Below are 17,977 nucleotides of genomic sequence, written 5' to 3'. Positions count from 1 at the left end.
GATGGCAAAACAAAGCTAATCAAATCTCTCGAAGAGGACTTTAATGGGACGCTAAAGAGAAAGATAAAGTCGAGCTAGATTGAAAGATTAGGTTTCTGTAATAGTAAGTACTGAGAACAGAGCTTTTGTGAGCAAGAAAATGACGAAACAGGAAAATCGGAGTGGCGCCACCTGCTGTGGACTACGGCACCTTTCATGTGACTTCTGCACCAGCTGATTCACAGAGAGCGGCTAGAGGGAGGTGACGTGGAGATGACGTCAGCTCGTCCGTTATGGTGCGGTTTGTTGAAATTAAGAAGCAGCAACGGGACCTTCGGCGGCAATCTTCTACTAAAGAAGTGATATATTGGCGCACAGAAAGCAATGATAGACTTCTAGACGAATAATCTATCAATATAGCTCGACCTAATGTTTTCATTTAAAACAACATGTTAATAATGAACGTGTTCACGGCCGCCTTTTCTTTTTCTATTTCTGTTCCTTTTTTTTCTTTTGAATGAATTAATGAATTTAGAGAATCAGCGATTAGATGGTTAATAACTTCATCGCTAATACTCTTTTTTTTTCTATTTCCCCTGAGCTTCAACACCCTTGTAAATTTGGTGCCCTCTGAATATACGTAACGCCAGCTGCAACAAACACAAACAGTGTTGAATGTTTTTACTGTGAAACAACGCATACGAAAATCTACAGCCTCTCTCCTTATCTCACTAGTGTAACAGAGGCACTTTATCTGAGTTCCCCGGAATCTTAAGAGCTCGACGGCCGCGTCTTTGTGCGAACGCAGCGCGGATAACGCTGCGGCCTCACTTAAAAGACGCATTCTCGCAACGCCCCCGCACTGTTCGAAGACCCACCCATTGGCGTCCCAAGTGCGGGGCCGCCTCTCGGAGCTACCAGTCGTAAGTCCTAAGAGAATCTGTTTGCGAGTGACCGGCCACAGCAACGTTGCGCAAGCTCGTCTCATTGTTTATATTAGCGCCAGCGACCGCAATTGAGTCATATCGAATGTGCTGCTTTTAGCCACGATGCTGAGGTGAGTGACCAGATTTTTTTTTTTTTTTTTGCCAGTCGTATCGAAAACTCCCGAGTGCAGCTGCACCCTCGCCCAAATATATCGGAACGTATTAGGGGATATGCATTTCGCAAGGAATGCTGTAGAATGCTGGAGAAACCTTTCTTTTTCGATTTTTCTTGTTTCGTCCGAAAGCCTTGCACATCTCACTCGCATGTAAGCATCAGGTTAATCGAAACTACAGAGTGTAACGTATACATCTACAGGCAGAGAAGGAAAACCACACACCTCGTTGAACAAGGTCACAAGCAGCAGTCGGTACTTTAGATGAGTACTGACATATTTCCGACTCTTCCTTTCTTGCGTTAAATGACCTCGATACCCTAAAAAAGAATGCTGGCAAGCCTCAAGCGTCCTAAAATAACTTTACATTGTAGTAGTTTTTCCGCAGCCACTTTCAATGTCGTTGAAAGCAACCAAAGATCGCTTTCAAGATAGGGCCCGATCTGCACCGGTATACGTAGCGGCCGCCGCAGTAAACTCCCCCCCCCCCATCTCTCTCCTCCTCCCGGTACCTTGTGCGCAACGGAAGACGGTGCGCTTCCTCTCTGCTTTCTTCCCTTGAGGGCGCGACATTGAGCCGCCATCGTCGACTCACCCGCGCACGCTTTAACACGCACATACAACACACGGCGCGCGGCGACAACGTTATCGCCCTTGGACTTTACATGAACATCACAGCGACACCGACGACGCCTGAAGTGTCCGTATAATTGCTATCGCAATGATAAATACTCCAGTTACGTGAAACTCCGCGAAATAAAGAATCGTGTGTTTTCTGAGCGGCTGCTCGAAACAGAGTTGGCGCTGCCAGTGTCGCTCATTCTCTGTCGTCTGCTACTGGTAGCTCGTTGCGCCGCCAGCGCTCCCTGACAGGAAGTCATATCCCTGTGCCACGCGAGAGGCTAGGCTGGGGCGGTGAGTTTTGCAGCTGACCTTGGTTCTATAAACGTAACTACAAAAGCGAGTGCAGTGCTGGAAAAAGTCACCCGGCCAGTAGAGGAGGTCTTCCTCGAGCGTGTAGCGTGAAGCGAGGCCAAGGGTGTGGTACTGCTGCTCTATGGGTTGAGCTTTGCGTGACGAGTGCTGGGCAGGAGAGTCTCGCTTTCATCGCAGGAGCCACAGGCTGGTGAGGTTGCTCGGCCTTGGCTGTAAGGCGGGCGGCAGTTTTGACACAGCCAGAAGGGAGGGGGTCACCGATAGGCACGTGCGAAACAACAAAGAGAACACAAGTATTCGACCGGCGCCGGAAAAATCAATAAACCAGCTCAGTCTGGACCCGGCGCTCGTCCCGCCCGCATGCTTCTCCCTCCCACGCGGGCTCGCCTCAGCCCTTCCTGCTCTGCGCTCGAAACAGCAGGCGTTGCAACGTACCCATGTGGATATATGGTCATCTTACAGCCGTCACGGAGGCAGTGGACGTAAGTGTGACTGCGAAGACCCATTGGCGAGTCTCCATTGGCAAAGCGCGCGCTCACGTCACCCGGCTTGTAAAAGCTTCGACAGTTGCTAGACACCCTATCACTGAACCCGAGCAGAGCCGCGGAGGAAAAACTAATGTTAACAAATTCACATAGTTATTACCGCGTAACAATAATGCGTCGTTGTATAAGTACTAAGATGCAGGGCGCACAAGTGTCACCGAACAAGTACACGGAAGAAACCGAAAAACACGACAGACGAACTCGGGTACAAACAATATAATTCTATTTAACTCTGGACAGAAGATCTCTTCGAGGCAAGGGTTGGGTTTAGGTCCCGTAGTTCATGCAGGAACTATTTTTGTATTGTTTTTAAGGGATGGATTGAAATGTTTTAACCACAGAGGAAATTTGTGGGCGCGCGTGCGTCTGCAGGTTTGTCCTGACACTGATGAACTGCCTGAAGCATTTTTCTTTTCCTTTCCTTCTTTCTTTCTTTGCGTTTGCAGATGTCCACGCTGCAGCAGCTTGAACATTTTTTTTTTTCGTTCCATTTCTCCAATTCCTCTCTTCTTTTTTTTTCCAAAATCACACAAATGGTATTAGCCAAGATACGAAATGCCTGAACCTTTCCGCAGCAAATATCTGTTATAAAAGAACAGAAGGACAGATGTAGGAAAGTGGGGAGGATATGCAAATTAAGTAAATACGAGAGCGGGTACATTATCTGGCGCATTCGTTTCGCAGTACAGCGTAGAGTAGTGCAAGAACCCCTATTGATTGAAATATATGCCGTAAAGTAATTAATTAAAAAGTTAATTTGCGTAAATATTTTAATTGTTCTATTAGGTATTTTGATTTCTCGAACAGATAATGGCCACCTCACTGAGTAATTTAGATCAAGGGTTAGAATTCTGCTATCTACTGCCACAGGCAATCTTTAAAAATTTGGTGCAGCTGAATAAGAAACGCTGTATATGCCAGTTTCCGCTTGGGTGTGAAGCGAAAACGAGATCATTATTCTTATACGAATAATATTAATAGCATATCTTGATCACTGGCTCACACAACGTCGGTAGTGCTCATTAGGTTTCTAACACCTGCATTTATTATCAACCTTCACGAAAAGGCGAACTTCGTGGAGAAATCGAGTTTAGGCAGATATTCATAAAACTTGTTCTAAAGGCGAAAATTGTGACTCATCGGGTTTTGCCTGAAAATGAAGGACAATAAATATCAGCGGCAGCAAGGTGCCCGTAGTGTAAAGGACTCAAGACTGTACAGCGGCGCCGACGTATACAGAGAATTGGTTTATTAAATCAGCTTATCTAAGCTAATGTTGAATAGCCACGGTAACAGAACAAAAGTCCATGATCGGCAGTCAGCCTCTAGAATCTGTGCAGGAGTACATTTATTTAGTTCGATTGCTCACAGGGTACCCTGATCACGAGAAGGAAATACACAGAAGAATAAAAATGGCTTAGAGCACGTATGGCAGGCATTACGAAATCATCACGGGGATCTTACAGCTATCCTTGAAAAGAAAAGTGCACAATCATTGCATTCTACCGGCGCTAACATGTGGGGCAGAAAACTGGAGGTTTAGCAATGAAGCTCGAGAAGAAGTTAAGGACCGCGCAAAGAGCGATGGAGCGAAAAGTGTTGGGCGCAACGTTAAGAGAGAGAAAGAGAGCGGTGTTGATCAGAGAGCAAGCGGCGATAGACAATATACTAGCTGACATGAGGAGAAATAAATGGAACTGGGTAGGCCATGTAACGCATAGGACAGATAGCCGGTGGTCCATCAGAGTTACAGAATGGGCGCCGAGGGAGTCGAGGACGACAAAGAATTAGGTGGGCTGGGGAAACTAGGGCATTTGCAGGCACAAATTGGAACCAGCTAGATCAAGACAGAGGTGATTTGCGATTGCTATAGGAGAGGCCTTCGTTCTGATGTGGAAATAAAATTATGTTGCTGCTGATGATGATTAATTGGAACGGTATCTATGTCTGCAGTTATTCATATATCGGCGCCGCCGCACAGTCTTGGGACCCCTTCAGCCACAGGCAACTTGTTGCGGGTCATATTGAACGCGAGTGTCCTTCAAGGGAGGAGTTCCAGCTTGAAGTCCAAGGCTGTGCACAACCTGCAGTTCTTATACAAGAATATGCAGATTTCTGCTCCTGCTGCCCTTTGCCGCTGCGCTTTCCCGCTAATGCTTCCGGGGCATAGTTTTCGGGGACAGCCAACTTACGTCACTGCTTGTGATTTTAACCGAACTTGTTGCGAATTCATGGCTTTACTGAATTTGCTATATTAATTTTAGACAAACCAGGAGAGAATGTTGTTAGCTTTTATAGTTTGATCATATTGTGCACGATCATTGCCTCCATTATTTTCGTCCCTAAGTTGAAATATGCGCGTTTAAGATTCCGGCTGCTTTTGATTGCTGTTCATCTAATATAATTTTGAAGTTTTCTTTTCTTTTCTTGTTGCAGAAACTATATTTATTAACCAAGAGCCGTCCTTACGAGTTCCAAAAACACTACGTCTTGAGCATAAAGTGTACACAAGAGCTTTAAGGGAAATGCCTTACTAAATATTTTTAACCCAGTCTTTGCTTCTGTCGACTATTTCAAGGTAACTGTAGAGTTGTGCTGCTTAAAAAAAGAGGCTTTTCTCAATGTTTTATTGTCCCTGATGTTTTATTGTGATGTCTTTTGACATACCACCTACCGTAAAATCCCGAGAGATGTCCCACCCCCGAATGACAACTCAACCCAGTTTTTAACACGATTTTCTAGTTTTTGAAAAACACCGATAGATAACTTACCCTTGACAATAGCATCGTTCCTTTCGGTGATAACGTCTGCGGGAACGAGGTTAGCAAGCGTAGGAGATAACCGAACAATGGGCACAAGCTGAACTCTGGCTGCGATAACAGATCACATACAGGATCACTGCAAGGATGTAGCAAAGCTTCACCGTGGAGAAGAAAGTGGGGGTTGTCCGTTGGCACCTACGCCAATTTGGGCTGCAGATCGAAAGCAAGTCAGGCGGTGTAATCCTGCTGATGAAACTCTTCTTCAGGAGTGTCACGGAAAGGGAAAGCTTAAGCACTCGTTGAACAGTCGACCTGTGTTTTCGGAGGAGACTGACGACGGACTTCTTGAATTTCTGCAATAAGGGAGAGCGGCGGGATGGGGGGTTAGTAACCATCCGCTACAAGAACATACAAGGAAGCTCGCATTGGAAACCAAGCTGGGGGACTTCAACGCTTCGGGCCAATATCTATCCCAATGGAAAACGAGGTTCAACGTGTCACTTCGCGCCGCGACAAACGACAGCCAGAAGCCCCCGGTCGACCATGTGGAAGCGGTATCGGCCTTCTCCAAGGCTGTAGGAATTCTGTGCCTACAGCACGACTACAGTGGCTTCTCCATCACCAACATGAACCAGACGATGGTACGGATGGATCATTCCGCAAAGGGGACCAACAACGTCACCGGTATAGCAAGTATCCAGATCGCGATCACTGGATGCTTCCGTCGTGGGCTTATGGCGGCGTTGTGTGCGACCGCAGCGGGGACTAAGCTGACGTCATTCAAGATCCTCAGAGAGCCGACCGGCCGGATCCTTCCGAAGGTGCTGTTCGCCCTCATCGTTCCGGGTGGCTGCACACCGATAGTGCAGCCAGCTGACGTGAGTTGGATGAAACCAGTCAAGGACAGCCTTCGCAAGACCTGCACAAGCTTCGTTCGAGCTCGGGCAGTGACGCCTAAGGGGAATCTCAAGAAGCCATCGCGACAAGATGTCGTCGACTTCGTTTCCAAGGCTTGGGCGGCCGTGAGCGAGGAAGCTGTCGCCCACTCCTTCAAGCGGTGCATGTGGCATATCAACCGGATATCTTGAAGCAATAATATTTCTAAGTCACGTACACACCGAGTTGCGGGGCCGAGCTTGGTCATGCAGGTGCAGGCTGGGGCCTGGTCTGGGCATGTAGCCACGGGCACGTGCAGTGCTCTAGTACAGCGTGTGCTTTTAGCCCGCATCGACCTCGCCTATTCTATTTTTGGTGACGTTGGTGATCGTCTGGTGACTTGTCTATCGTATCGCTGGCGGACGTGATTATGGAGCACTTTATAGGGCACAAACAAGCAGTACGTGCTCAAAGCCCGGTCAAAATAATTTTCGGTGTATTGCCACGGGTTTACGGTTTACGCTTTGTCAGCGTCCTTTTTTACCGTAATAGCATTCGCCGTTATCAAGTTACTTCTCGACGCAAGACGCGCTTATGTTTATAGAAAACCTTTCTTCTTTTACGTGGTCGCCAATTCTGCAGCGATAGAGGCACGTCACCTATTGTGTGCATCTCGCGAATAGTGTTCACCATTCTGCGCACGCCCATGGTTCCGCCTCTTCTCTCTCCTTCACATGCGGTACGGGATTTTGACAAAAAGACAGATCAAATTATAGGGTTCAAGCATGCCAGAGGGCTCCCGCGAGAAGGTTAAGTCCTCCACTAAAGCGCTCGAAACCGCACTATGTTTCAGTCCGTCAGGGAGAGTCCTGTGCTATTCCACGAATTCTCGGCAGTCTAATAAGTAATGTTTCATATCACAACGAGCGTGACAGAAGGAATTGCTCTGACCCACCGCGATAGTCCAGTGGCTATGGCGTTGCGCTGCAGGGCAGGAGGTCACGGGTTCTATGATGGCCGTGGCAGCTGCATTTCGCTCGGGGCGAAGTCCGCGAACGCTGGTGTGTCGTGCGTGTACGTTGAAGAATCCCAGAGAGTCAAAACTATAATCCGCGAGTCCGCCCCCTCAACCCCCTCATACGGCGGGCCTCATAATCTGATCGTGGCTTTGGCACGTAAAACCCCAGAATTTAGTTTTAATGAGCTGTTGTGGACGGCAGACACCCGAAAGCTTTCTTTGGATGTTTCGTTCCAGGTCGAGGAACACCGCGCTGTAACTAGAGGCGAGAAGCGCGAAGACAAGCAAGCACCATGGCGTCCGAAACGAACGAGCCCTGCCTAGTGAACCTCCACATGACGCCGCTTCAGGCGAGCCACGGTGCCCAGGAGCTGGCCAGGTCCGGCGTCGAGCTGCCGAGCTGGATCCAGCACTGGGCGATCGTCTTCCTATGGCAGGAGAAGGACCGCGCCCTGCGAGTCGAAGGCATCGAGGTGGAGGACAAGTGCGAGGTCAAGGTCAAGGAGATGGGCTTCCAGGAGGGGCTGGAACAACCGGGAACCAAGGTATTTTGCTTTTTGTAAGCACGGACCCTGGAAAGCTTCCGGCATTGCCTGCGTAAATAACTCGTTGTTTTGGTGAGAAAGGACGAGGAATTATGTTAAGAAAGGAAAAGACAGGGATAAAAAAACAGCGTCAGTCACTTTTGATCGTTATGTGGCGTCCTTTTCACGTCATTTTGCATATACGCGCTGTCATTCAGTAATACATACATACATACATACATACATACATACATACATACATACATACATACATACATACATACATACATACATACATACATACATACATACATACATACATACATACATATATATATGAACCAACTAGCCCAGCAACCAGCAGGGATATAAATAACCTGCCAACAACAATGACAGTGGTGAGCCGACCTAGCGCTGGAAGAGATTTGAGGAGATCAGTTGACGCTTTTTCTTTGCAGCTAATCTCAATTTTGCTAATCGACCTTGTCGCAAAAATTTACATTAATAAATTACACATATTTGTACTTAAGGCGTGCAGCAAATTACTTCTATTTGAAAGCGCAGCAATATGTCCCGTAAAAGATGTCCCGCGCACGTCCGAACAAATTGAAAACGCGCTTGTTTTCATGATATAACACGCGACCGAAAGTTTCTATAGGGGAGCAAGCTCACTGCTATCAATGCGTTCGCAGGACCGTCTGTTAGATTGGGACCTTTAAATGTGAGAGCATTTAACTTGAGTGCCCTCAGCCACTTTGCTGAACCTGACTGTCATCATCTTAGCAGCAGACGACGTTAGAGAATACGAGAGAAAAGAAAGGAGAGCGTCACAAGGTGCACTAACAACTGAAGGCTTAGTTCTTGATCGCGCCGAATAAATGCGGTTTGACAAGAATAAACTGAAGGTACACGCCAGCGCAAGCACACACAAAAAAGAACTCTAAACTGTCAAAAATATCGAAAGGACTGTCATCCTCCGCGGTGGCTATGTGATGTTCAGCATTGCCATTTGTTGGGCGTGTTGGTAGACTGACTTGGAAAGCATATTTTGCGCCAATGTGATGTTACGCTGATAGTTAGCACGAGGTCACTGGTTCGATTTTCAGCCGTGGGGCCGGGAATCATTCCTACCAGGCCGAAATGCAAGCACTTACATGTACTTACATGTACTTTACGTACTCGTCAAAGAGCCACGGATGGTTAAAATTAATCCGGAGCTCCTCACTACTGCGTCCCTCTTATCACATTGTGCACTTTCAAGACACGAAACCACACAGATTATTTCAGTTTAATCTGGCTGTTTAGCATCGAAGCTAAGAAAATATATATTAAAGAATTTTTAATTAGTTCGGTTCGAAACAACAAGCTGGCGGCTGTGATACAGGCCTCTTACCATTAATCCACAACCGCATTCCACAACCAGGACACACAACCGCGACAATGGGAGAAAAAAATGTCATACCATAACTTCACTCTCCTATTTCACAGAATCGTTTTTGATGGGTCCCTTTAAAGGTAGCATCAAAAAAACATGGTTCGTGATGTAAATTAAACCCCAAAATTATTAGCTATCGCAAGGATAGGAAGTGAAAACGATCGTGTGTTCACAAGGAATATGCAGAATTTGAAACTGCGTAGTTATACCTATCATACTCCTGCATACATAGTCCCCTGCTCGTTGTCGCAGGTAGGGAATCGTCTACGGAGAACCGGAATCGCCCCTGACGTGACAGATATATCCACTATAAATATATCCCTGTAATGCCCAGCGTACCATATTGTATGCTACGCCGATTTGATGCTTCAAATTGGTTATTTATGCGTGGAAATCTTAACGCAAAGTCTACAGTTGCGTTTTAGTGTGCTAGGGTGCAGTTCCAGCCGCGAATAGTTCAGTAAACCAAATACTAATCAGTTAATTTCTGTAGTAATAGAGTTTTAACTCGCATAACATTTATTCGTTTTTTTCTTTTTTTTTTGCACAAATGCACTCTGCAATAAAAGCGAATAGCTGCTCCAATATTGCTACTGCGAAGTTGTATTTTAGGGCATTACAGGGATATACAAAATTATACGAATAGTGTCTTAATGCGTACCCTCTCCCAGATAGTCGTTATATGTGAATTCTGAAACATTTTCAACAATGCGGTGGCGTTTAGTGCGAGTTTATCCTCTGGGAGATCACTGCGAATTATTCAAAAAGTCATTATTAATATTTGGAAAAAAAAGTGCGAAAGTTTTAGCGGCAGCTATATACATATCGACAGAAAAGAGATGCCTGTAGAGGCTATGTCTTGAATAGCAAGAGAGATACTATTTCTAGACGACCTTTAGGCCAAGCCATCACCGGAATCCAGCTTGTTCATATGCTATGATGCTAGGTCAAGTTAATCTTAATTAATTGTTACTACATTGTACGTGTTAGGTAGTGTAGACATAAAGGAGCCTCGATGCAAAACTATACGTTTGAAATACAAGCGCAAGCGTCAAGGAAACCTCGCAAAAATTGCCGTCTTTAATACCGGAACTAGGGTGGCTTTCCGCCATACCGAAAATGAAAAAATACCTCCGTCATTACCGCTTGCCGGAAGTGACGTATGAGCTAGAGCGCGCAGCTCTTCGGCACGACCTCCGAGATTCCGCGGCTACCCGCGGCGCAGTGAAAAAATATAGATGCGACATACGTCAAAGTGACAACCACCAGGACAAGTGACAACCAACCGCAAGTGTGATTTTTGTGTTCTCTTCCGCTGTCCCCGTCTTTATTTGCGGTGAATATGATATACCACCCGTGTCGTTCTTGCGTTCTCTTCCGCTGTCCCCGTCTTTATTTGCGGTCAATATGATACGCAGTAAACACCAATTAGGCCAAACTGAAGTTCTTCTGCACCAGGTGCATGCTTCGTCTGCTTAGGTGCTGTTAAGTGGAAGCTAACAAGAAAACAGTAATTACTTACCCTGCGGCATTGACAACATTGCTTTGGTGGTATGTGCTAATCAGTTATAACAAATTTAGCCAAATGAAACTTTGTTGCAGTTGGCCTCTAAATGTAGAGGCCATAGACACCAGCAATTCTTCGCTTATACCACCAAATTTTCATTTTGAAAACTAGACCAGCGATGTATGCGTGCGACATTTGAGCGCCAAAGATGCACTGGTCAAGTGAAATTTTTTTAACTTGTCGGACCAAATACGACGGTCACTGTACTGACTAGCGTTCTGACTGCCTCTTTGCAATGCTCGATATCTCTTGCCTTCACACAGGTCGAGTGCGGCACTTATCCATTGACTATTGAACAAGTGAAAAAGGTAGCCGAGGAAAAAGGTGCCAATCCACCAGACTACGACGAGCTTACAGCTAGCTGCCAGACTACGGCCAAGGAGGTTCGTTCTCACTGCATGGTTTTGCGTTTTATTTCTAAGCCTCGGCATAGTGCCTCTGCAGAAGCTTCTGCTACTATGCAACACCTGGGACGTTGCAGCTGCTTCGAAAGCCTGAAGGCAGTGTGGCCACTTGTTTGTGACTGTCTTTCGTCGTGCTCCATAGAGCGCACCAAATTTATGTTGTCGGAAAATACCCGTCGCATACAAGCCGTATATATTTTCCTAGTTTCTGTCGTCTGCGGTTTGAGTGCACGTCGTAGTGCATAGTTAATCACATGTGGATCGCCTGTTGCAGTGTATACCAGCTAGGCCCCGTGCGATTGTCAAATGCGCGCTATGCTTATACCGAGCAAGACGTGGCCCGATCGAGGGAGAACGCCATGCGGAGCGAGAGATAAACACTTTATTTCAGATAAGCAAGTCCGAGGCCTCGCTGTTACGATTCTTCAAGGCAGCGTCGACGAATTCCACCAGGTACTCCTGTGCCAGTCACGCAGCCGAAGGAAGAGTGGTGGAGGGACAAGGAAGGAGAGTGAGGAGAAACAGGCAGAGGCAATGCCACAGAATGTGCTGGGAAGTGATTGATACGAAAAGCAGGGGAGAGATTGATACGACCGGACTCGTTATGGGCATAGGTAGCGGTACATGGTAGGTAGAGAAGTTTTGAGGAAAAAAAAGAACATTATTTAAGGAGATGCACACAAAAATGCAGAAAACATGTATAGCATACGTTATTAACTCAAGCAGGCTAGATGACTATTTGTCACCGCCCCGTTTCAAAAGTCATGCAAATAAATCATCATCATCATCATCTAGGAGTTGGACTAACCCCCACAAAAAGTGTGGGTTCATATGCGAAAGCGCGGAGAAGGCCGAGGCGGGTTGGAGAGAGCAAAGATTTGGACTGAACCTGCGGTAGGTGCAACGCAATTCGCAAGCGGGAGTGCCGGGCGGGGAGGGGGAAGGATGGAACCGCGAACGGATGTGCTGGCATCAGTGAAAGAACAACAGAGAGAGACAAAAGTAGGAAAGCCAGGGATGTTAACCAAGTAAAGCCCCTTAAACTTCGTAAAGTAGGGCCACGCTTTGAAGAATGTCGCCTCCTCCTCGCGCACTCTGGCCGACGCCGTGTCGCTATTGGCCTAATAGCATCACGTGGGCCCTCGCGCCGTGCATCAGCGGCATTTTTGCTCGAGAAGCGTCTACGGATTGGCGAGGAGCGCATGTTGGCGCCCTTGCTACGCTCGAGCAGTGTAGGCGGCGCCACGGTCGAGGAGGGAGCGTGAAAGAGAGGAGAAACGAGGAGGAGTGAAGGCGGAGGAGTGAAGGCGGAGGAGGAGAGTGTCGCTACTTTACGAAGTTGAAGGGGTTTTATAACCAATGTCTCACCCGAATGATTACCCTACACGCAGGATGCGATGGGACGAGTGGGGAGGTAGCGCTTGATCGAGGGCTTACGCCGCGAAACGTCCCGTTGGAGTCGCATGCGGCGTGAAAGAGGTGGAGTAGCCACCGTAGGGAATGGCACAGCCTAAGCACTCAATGATAGTGCTACCCTGTTGAGTGAGGCCTAGGCGAAGCTCTTCCCATATGAGAGGGGTGGGGGGGGGGAGTAAGGGAGCTATAGCTCTAGGACTATATCGTGCTCATGGAAAGTAATCATTCTTTCTCAATATGTTTGCCGAATACTGAAGGTGCAAATGGAGTAACAGCGGTGCATATCTCGCTTTGGCCAAGCAAGGTGAATTGGTGTGCCCTTTCCTCATCTAAGCGGTGAAGTCACCCTCGGGTGCCAAATAACTGCAGCGCAAGGCTCTGTTCTTATTAAACAACTGCATTCACCGATAAAGAACTTGCCTTTTTTGGGATCGCACATGCGCTTTCGTTCGGCTTAAGAGGGTAGCTGTGGTTCGTTTGAATTTTGAGTGCTTGCTAATGTTGGCTTCATGCTTTGGAGGGGACGCTCTTGTCTTGGATTCTTGGTCATATATGCTTGTTACCCGAAATAAAAAAATGTGTCGTGGTTGAACGCAGTTGAACCAAGTTTATTGAGCGAGAGTATACGGTTTTGCTTGCTTTGGGAATGGACACAGACGCCGCTCGGCGCCTTCAGCAACTATTAGCCGCATCTATAATTCCACCACAAGACAACACAGACGCTGTTCGGCGCGGCAGCAGCAGCGAGCAAACTAGCCTCCATGCTGCGTCTCGCTTCAACGCGAACTAAGCTTCGAAAGAACAGCGCATACGAAGCTACCAGCACTCGGCGCGCTTTGTACACATCGCAGATCACTTTGAAAATATGGGCGCCCACGTGGCGTACGCAGCAGCCGCCGGTAGTGGCAGGCTAAGTCGTAGTTTGACCTTGGCTTAGCTTGGAGGTCAGATTTACGGAACCAGGCGTTTTCTGTATTTGTACCTGAAGCAGTTGAGCTATCGCTCTAAAAATTCAGTTGGAAGTCAGCGCTTGTCTTCGCCTTTCTATCCCCTTGTATGTGTGTGCGCTGTAAGTCACGTTTGCAGTTGAATACCAGCTGGCCCGTACAGGCACGTACCCAGGGGGGGGGGGGGGCGCCCCCCCCCCCGAAATTAAGCGGCATACCCACCCCCCCTATCCGCCCAGCGCCGCCACTCCTCACACACATTCCTAAAGCGCCGACTAATCAATCTACTCGGCGGTCAACATTCTGCTGCGTTTTACCGCGAAAGCAGTATATGACTAACTTCCGCAGTTTTTTCGACATCCGTCAGCAAAAAAAATTATCATGTGGGCCGATCCTGGAGATAGTGCAAAACGGGTCCAAGATCGATGGCACATACCCCTGTGGACTCGGGAACCTATAACGCGCCCTTCGGGATCTTCGGGAGCGGCCCACGTATGGGGAGCGCTTAACGCCTGCTTCACCTTTGCCGCGGGTCGGCCCGGCGTTGCACTACCTTCGGGATTGGCCCACGTATACAGATATGGGGGGGGGGGGGGGGAGTGTTTAACGCCTGCTTCACCTCCGCCGCGGGTCGGCCCGATATTGCACTATATTCAGGCCGACCCGCGGCCGAGGGGAAACACTTTGCTTTTCGTTTGAGCTTTGACTGTCGTCAGCTTTTGCTGCCATTCCATCTTCACAGAGTGGAAAAAAATCGGCATATTCTGGGGTGTGGAGGCCAGTTTTCTCATCGATTCGGTGTCCGTGCAATTAACTCAAGATGAGTTCAATTGTCAACATCTATTGCAGTAGGCAGGGCGTAGTTTATTGTTTTAATTATAATATTTTATTTTATTAATAATGCCCAACACAATTTTTATGTCACCGTCTATTCAACGAACACGAGCATCGCTGTTGCTTCATTAGTTCAACCTTCCTTGTTTACACTTATCCAGAGGTCAGGAAAGGGATTCGGTTCATAGTCGGCTGGTCTGTATGCTCGCGGAACGAGTTGCGGCAGGAGAAAACGCCAATTGCGTTTAACTTTTCCTTTTGCTTCATTATTTCCTCGACTGACAGTTCGCCGCGACACTGGCAGATCATCGAAAGCACATACCCGCGATATGGGGTAGATAACGTGGAAAATAAAACCATGCGAAATAACGTCCATCATCAGACCCTGCAACAACCGTTAAACCCATAAGCAATATGACTGGCATCCGTTACCTCGTCTGGCTTTTCCCTAATTGTAAATCACTTTTCGTGGAAAACTGGCAACTGGAAACAAGAGTCGCAAGGAGTTGAGAAATTAAGCGATCTACTAAGGGAGAGAGCAAAGACATCAGCTAAACAGGGAGGAAAAATGAAAATCGTTTGTGAAAATATTTATGGATCAACATCTTTTTATTTAAAAAGGAAGTAGAGAGAATGCCACCGCAAGTGGCGAATAATTCCGTGTGTTTTGATTGACGCTTCTACAGTAATCAATCGAGCCGCCTGACGTAGCCACTTCTCTGCTGTGCTAACGTGGATGTTTTTCTAACTTTCCGCGGTGGGCGCAGTATGTCTAGAACCGCAACGTCCTGCGTTCTACGTGGTTGTACGGGACTGCTGACCACGCATCTTACGCAACTTCACAAATAACAACGCTAGTCGGCTTTGGCACTTGGTAGAGCCGTAAACGAGGGATCCAAAAGAATTGTGATTGTTCCGCAAATATATATTTCTCTACAATTCTTCCAGAGCTAATTCAAAAAACGTTGCTAGAAATCTTTATTTTGCACTTTCGCATGTTAACTTGTTCTTGGCAAGGTTCTTCCTGCGCATCTTTCATGAGTGAGTCCATTTGATGTGGTTCTTTGTTTGCCAAGTAAAGGAGAGGTGTACCTCACAGGCGTACCTGTGAGATACACGTTATTTCAATTCTCTTTTGCGTGTTCACCCGCCTTTATGGCAAATGGTGCGCATTATTCACATTTGTACTAGTAAAAGTACCTCCCCCTCCTCATTTGCATAGAAAGTTACCTTGGATTGCCCCCCCCCCCCCCCCCCTGAGAGAAAATCCGGCGTACGTGCCTGAGCCCGTGTCCAAACCCTGCTTTATGTGGAGCTGTACTGTATACACTAACATAATATAAAACTAAACTAAAACAAGTAAAAAATGAAATTCCTTTAGCTTATATATATATATATATATATATATATATATATATATATATATATATATATATATATATATATATATATATATATATATATATGTATGTATAGCAAGTCACATTTGAAGCTTAGAACGACAGAAAGCTGAGCTAGTTGATAAGGATTCATTATGCAAAATAGAAGTGAGGCGTGCAGACAGGACACGGCAGACAGGATGAATGCGCGATATTGCACAGGCATAAGAATGGAGATACGCGTCTTATGGTAGAGGCATGGCATATCTATAATGGTGGAAGTGCGTGCGTGAGTAAGCCTTCGATTACTTTGCATAAGGAATAGATTAAGTGCCTTAACAGTTATCTTTCACGTAGGCCGGCACGTGTACCCGATTGACACGTGGTGTTACCATTCCTGAGCATGCGCAGATGAGTTTTGTGTCTTCTTTCTTTTTTTCGCCTCAGTGCTCCCTTCAGTTGATAGTCGGCGTTCGTGTTGTCCACTTCTCTACTCTTGTGTCCTGTCTGCACGCCTCACTTCTATTTTGCATAATGAATCACATTTCAAGCATGGCATCCGAGATAGGGCGGCGCGCGATGTCAGTGTTCCACCCGATCTCGAAGGCCAAACAGCGTGCGCGCTGTTTCATGAAGCCTTGTGTGTCAGTGGTCACTCCGAGACTTTTCGAGACAGGCAAGATTTTGCTTTGCATAGCGAGTTATACCGCTTGTCCTATATCTCAAGCCTTGCATGTAATGTGTCTAGTAGCACAAAAAGCAAAAGAAAAACAGTAAAGCCGGGAAACGGATCAGGTCTCCACCAAAATCTCGGAGGCAACAGCCATCACACGCGAAATGCACGCCAAGTGGCGCCACAATACTGCACCGCTTTAGCGCCGCGGCTTCACCAAAGCGCACGTATATGCGCTTCTGCGCCTTGCTAACGGCGTTCGTCAACCATGTCTTTGTATAATGTCGTCGACGCGCACCTGAAGCGCTCATTGATCAACAAGAACGTGTACCCACGTCGTCGGTACCAAACAATTATACTTTCATTCAGTTGTATAGATAGACGCTTTAGTTTAATTTAGAGCGCATATCTTAGGCACCCGTCCTTGCGTTGAGCGTCGACGTCGCTCGGCGTAACCGAGAGAACAAGCACAGCGAAGGATGAAAGAGCGAATGCGGAGCGCAGCGGGGGATGAAAGATGGCGAAAGCGAAGAGAGCGCGAGGAGGAAAGAGGAGCATGAAGGTATGGCGAAAGCGTGAGAAGAAAAATGTAGTGCCGCGCAAAACGTGTTCTGCGGCGATGATCGCTACGGGATGTCGCTAGAGTAGCGCGCATCATCTGTTCACCGACGTCGCCATCGGAAAGGCATGCGGAGAGCGCGTCCGTCGATAAACAAAGCACTGCATGAGCCGAGGTCTGTCTGCAGCGGCTGCTGTGAATTGCGCCCGCGCGTCACCCACGGGCTGCCTCTCACGATCTCCAGATTAGCGAGGCAGTCGCGCCATACTTGACTCAGTTTGCAACGTGTCGCTCGAGACAGATTGTCCGCGCCAGCCAATATATCGCGAAATGAATACACGCATAGAGGTGCGCTTAAATTTCACATTAGGGAGTATCGTAATCGTCGGTGAATTTTTGATTTATTACCTTTATAAAACGAGGCAGTTATGCAGCTTGTGCGAAATACAGTTTCGGAAAACTGTTGTAAACTGCATAGCTACGCTGGCATTCAAATTTATGTGCGCAAACTTTTTTTTTTTTCAGGTTCTCTCGGGCCTGGGCATTACAATCGGAACGCAGAGTGCGCTCGAGTCTGCGCTGACCGTTTTGCTGTCCCTGGGAGGAGATGGCGCTGCGGAAAAGTTGCAGTCTGCCCTCAAGGACAAGACAGCGCGTTAGCCACCGCAGCAAAATCAAAGAACTGCAGAAAAATTCCGCCACATGTGCCAAAATGAAAGTACACACTTGTGGTTGAATAAAAACGACTACATCAGGGCGACAGTCTAAATTCGCCATTTTTGATGATCTCACTGCGGAAGGGTGAAAATATGGGCCAGACGGACCTCTACATTTCAACAACTGAGTGGAGAAACACGAGCTAATGGTCAAGAATGAAATTGCCGTGCTTGACCGCGGTTAAACCAACTTTGTCGAGCGATAGCACGGTTTTGCTTGCTTTGGGAAAGGACACAGACGCTGGTCGGCGCCGTCAGCAACTACCGCATCTACAAGTGCATCGCAAGACAACAGACAGACGCTGCTC

General features: G+C 47.3%; 1 protein-coding gene across 3 annotated transcripts; it reads left to right on the top strand.

Moving 5' to 3' along the window:
* Positions 1-742: 742 nt before the first annotated feature.
* On the top strand, positions 743-17,711 carry LOC126525626 (uncharacterized). Of its 3 annotated transcripts, none has more exons than XM_055067767.2 (4): positions 743-902; positions 7,453-7,760; positions 11,005-11,124; positions 17,479-17,711. In XM_055067767.2, the coding sequence occupies exons 2-4, from the start codon at positions 7,509-7,511 to the stop codon at positions 17,611-17,613; spliced, it is 507 nt and encodes a 168-aa protein (XP_054923742.1). In that variant the 5' UTR covers positions 743-902; positions 7,453-7,508; the 3' UTR covers positions 17,614-17,711. The 3 variants fall into 3 exon arrangements, with proteins under 3 accessions (XP_054923742.1, XP_054923743.1, XP_050029512.1); XM_055067768.1 differs by lacking the exon at positions 743-902 and adding an exon at positions 1,975-1,993; XM_050173555.3 differs by lacking the exon at positions 743-902 and adding an exon at positions 2,062-2,496.
* The last annotated feature ends 266 nt before the right edge of the window (positions 17,712-17,977 follow it).

This window comes from Dermacentor andersoni, chromosome 8 (genome assembly GCF_023375885.2).
Source record: "Dermacentor andersoni chromosome 8, qqDerAnde1_hic_scaffold, whole genome shotgun sequence".
In the NCBI taxonomy this organism is placed as follows: domain Eukaryota; kingdom Metazoa; phylum Arthropoda; class Arachnida; order Ixodida; family Ixodidae; genus Dermacentor; species Dermacentor andersoni.
Note: the sequence above shows the minus strand (reverse complement) of the source record. Positions and strands in the feature narration are given on the sequence as shown.

Coding starts and splice junctions, on each gene's coding strand:
- LOC126525626 (XM_055067767.2), top strand. CDS start 7,509: ATGGCGTCCGAAACGAACGAGCCCTGCCTAGTGAACCTCCACATGACG. Junction 7,761..11,004: donor TGGAACAACCGGGAACCAAG/GTATTTTGCTTT, acceptor GCCTTCACACAG/GTCGAGTGCGGCACTTATCC. Junction 11,125..17,478: donor GCCAGACTACGGCCAAGGAG/GTTCGTTCTCAC, acceptor TTTTTTTTTCAG/GTTCTCTCGGGCCTGGGCAT.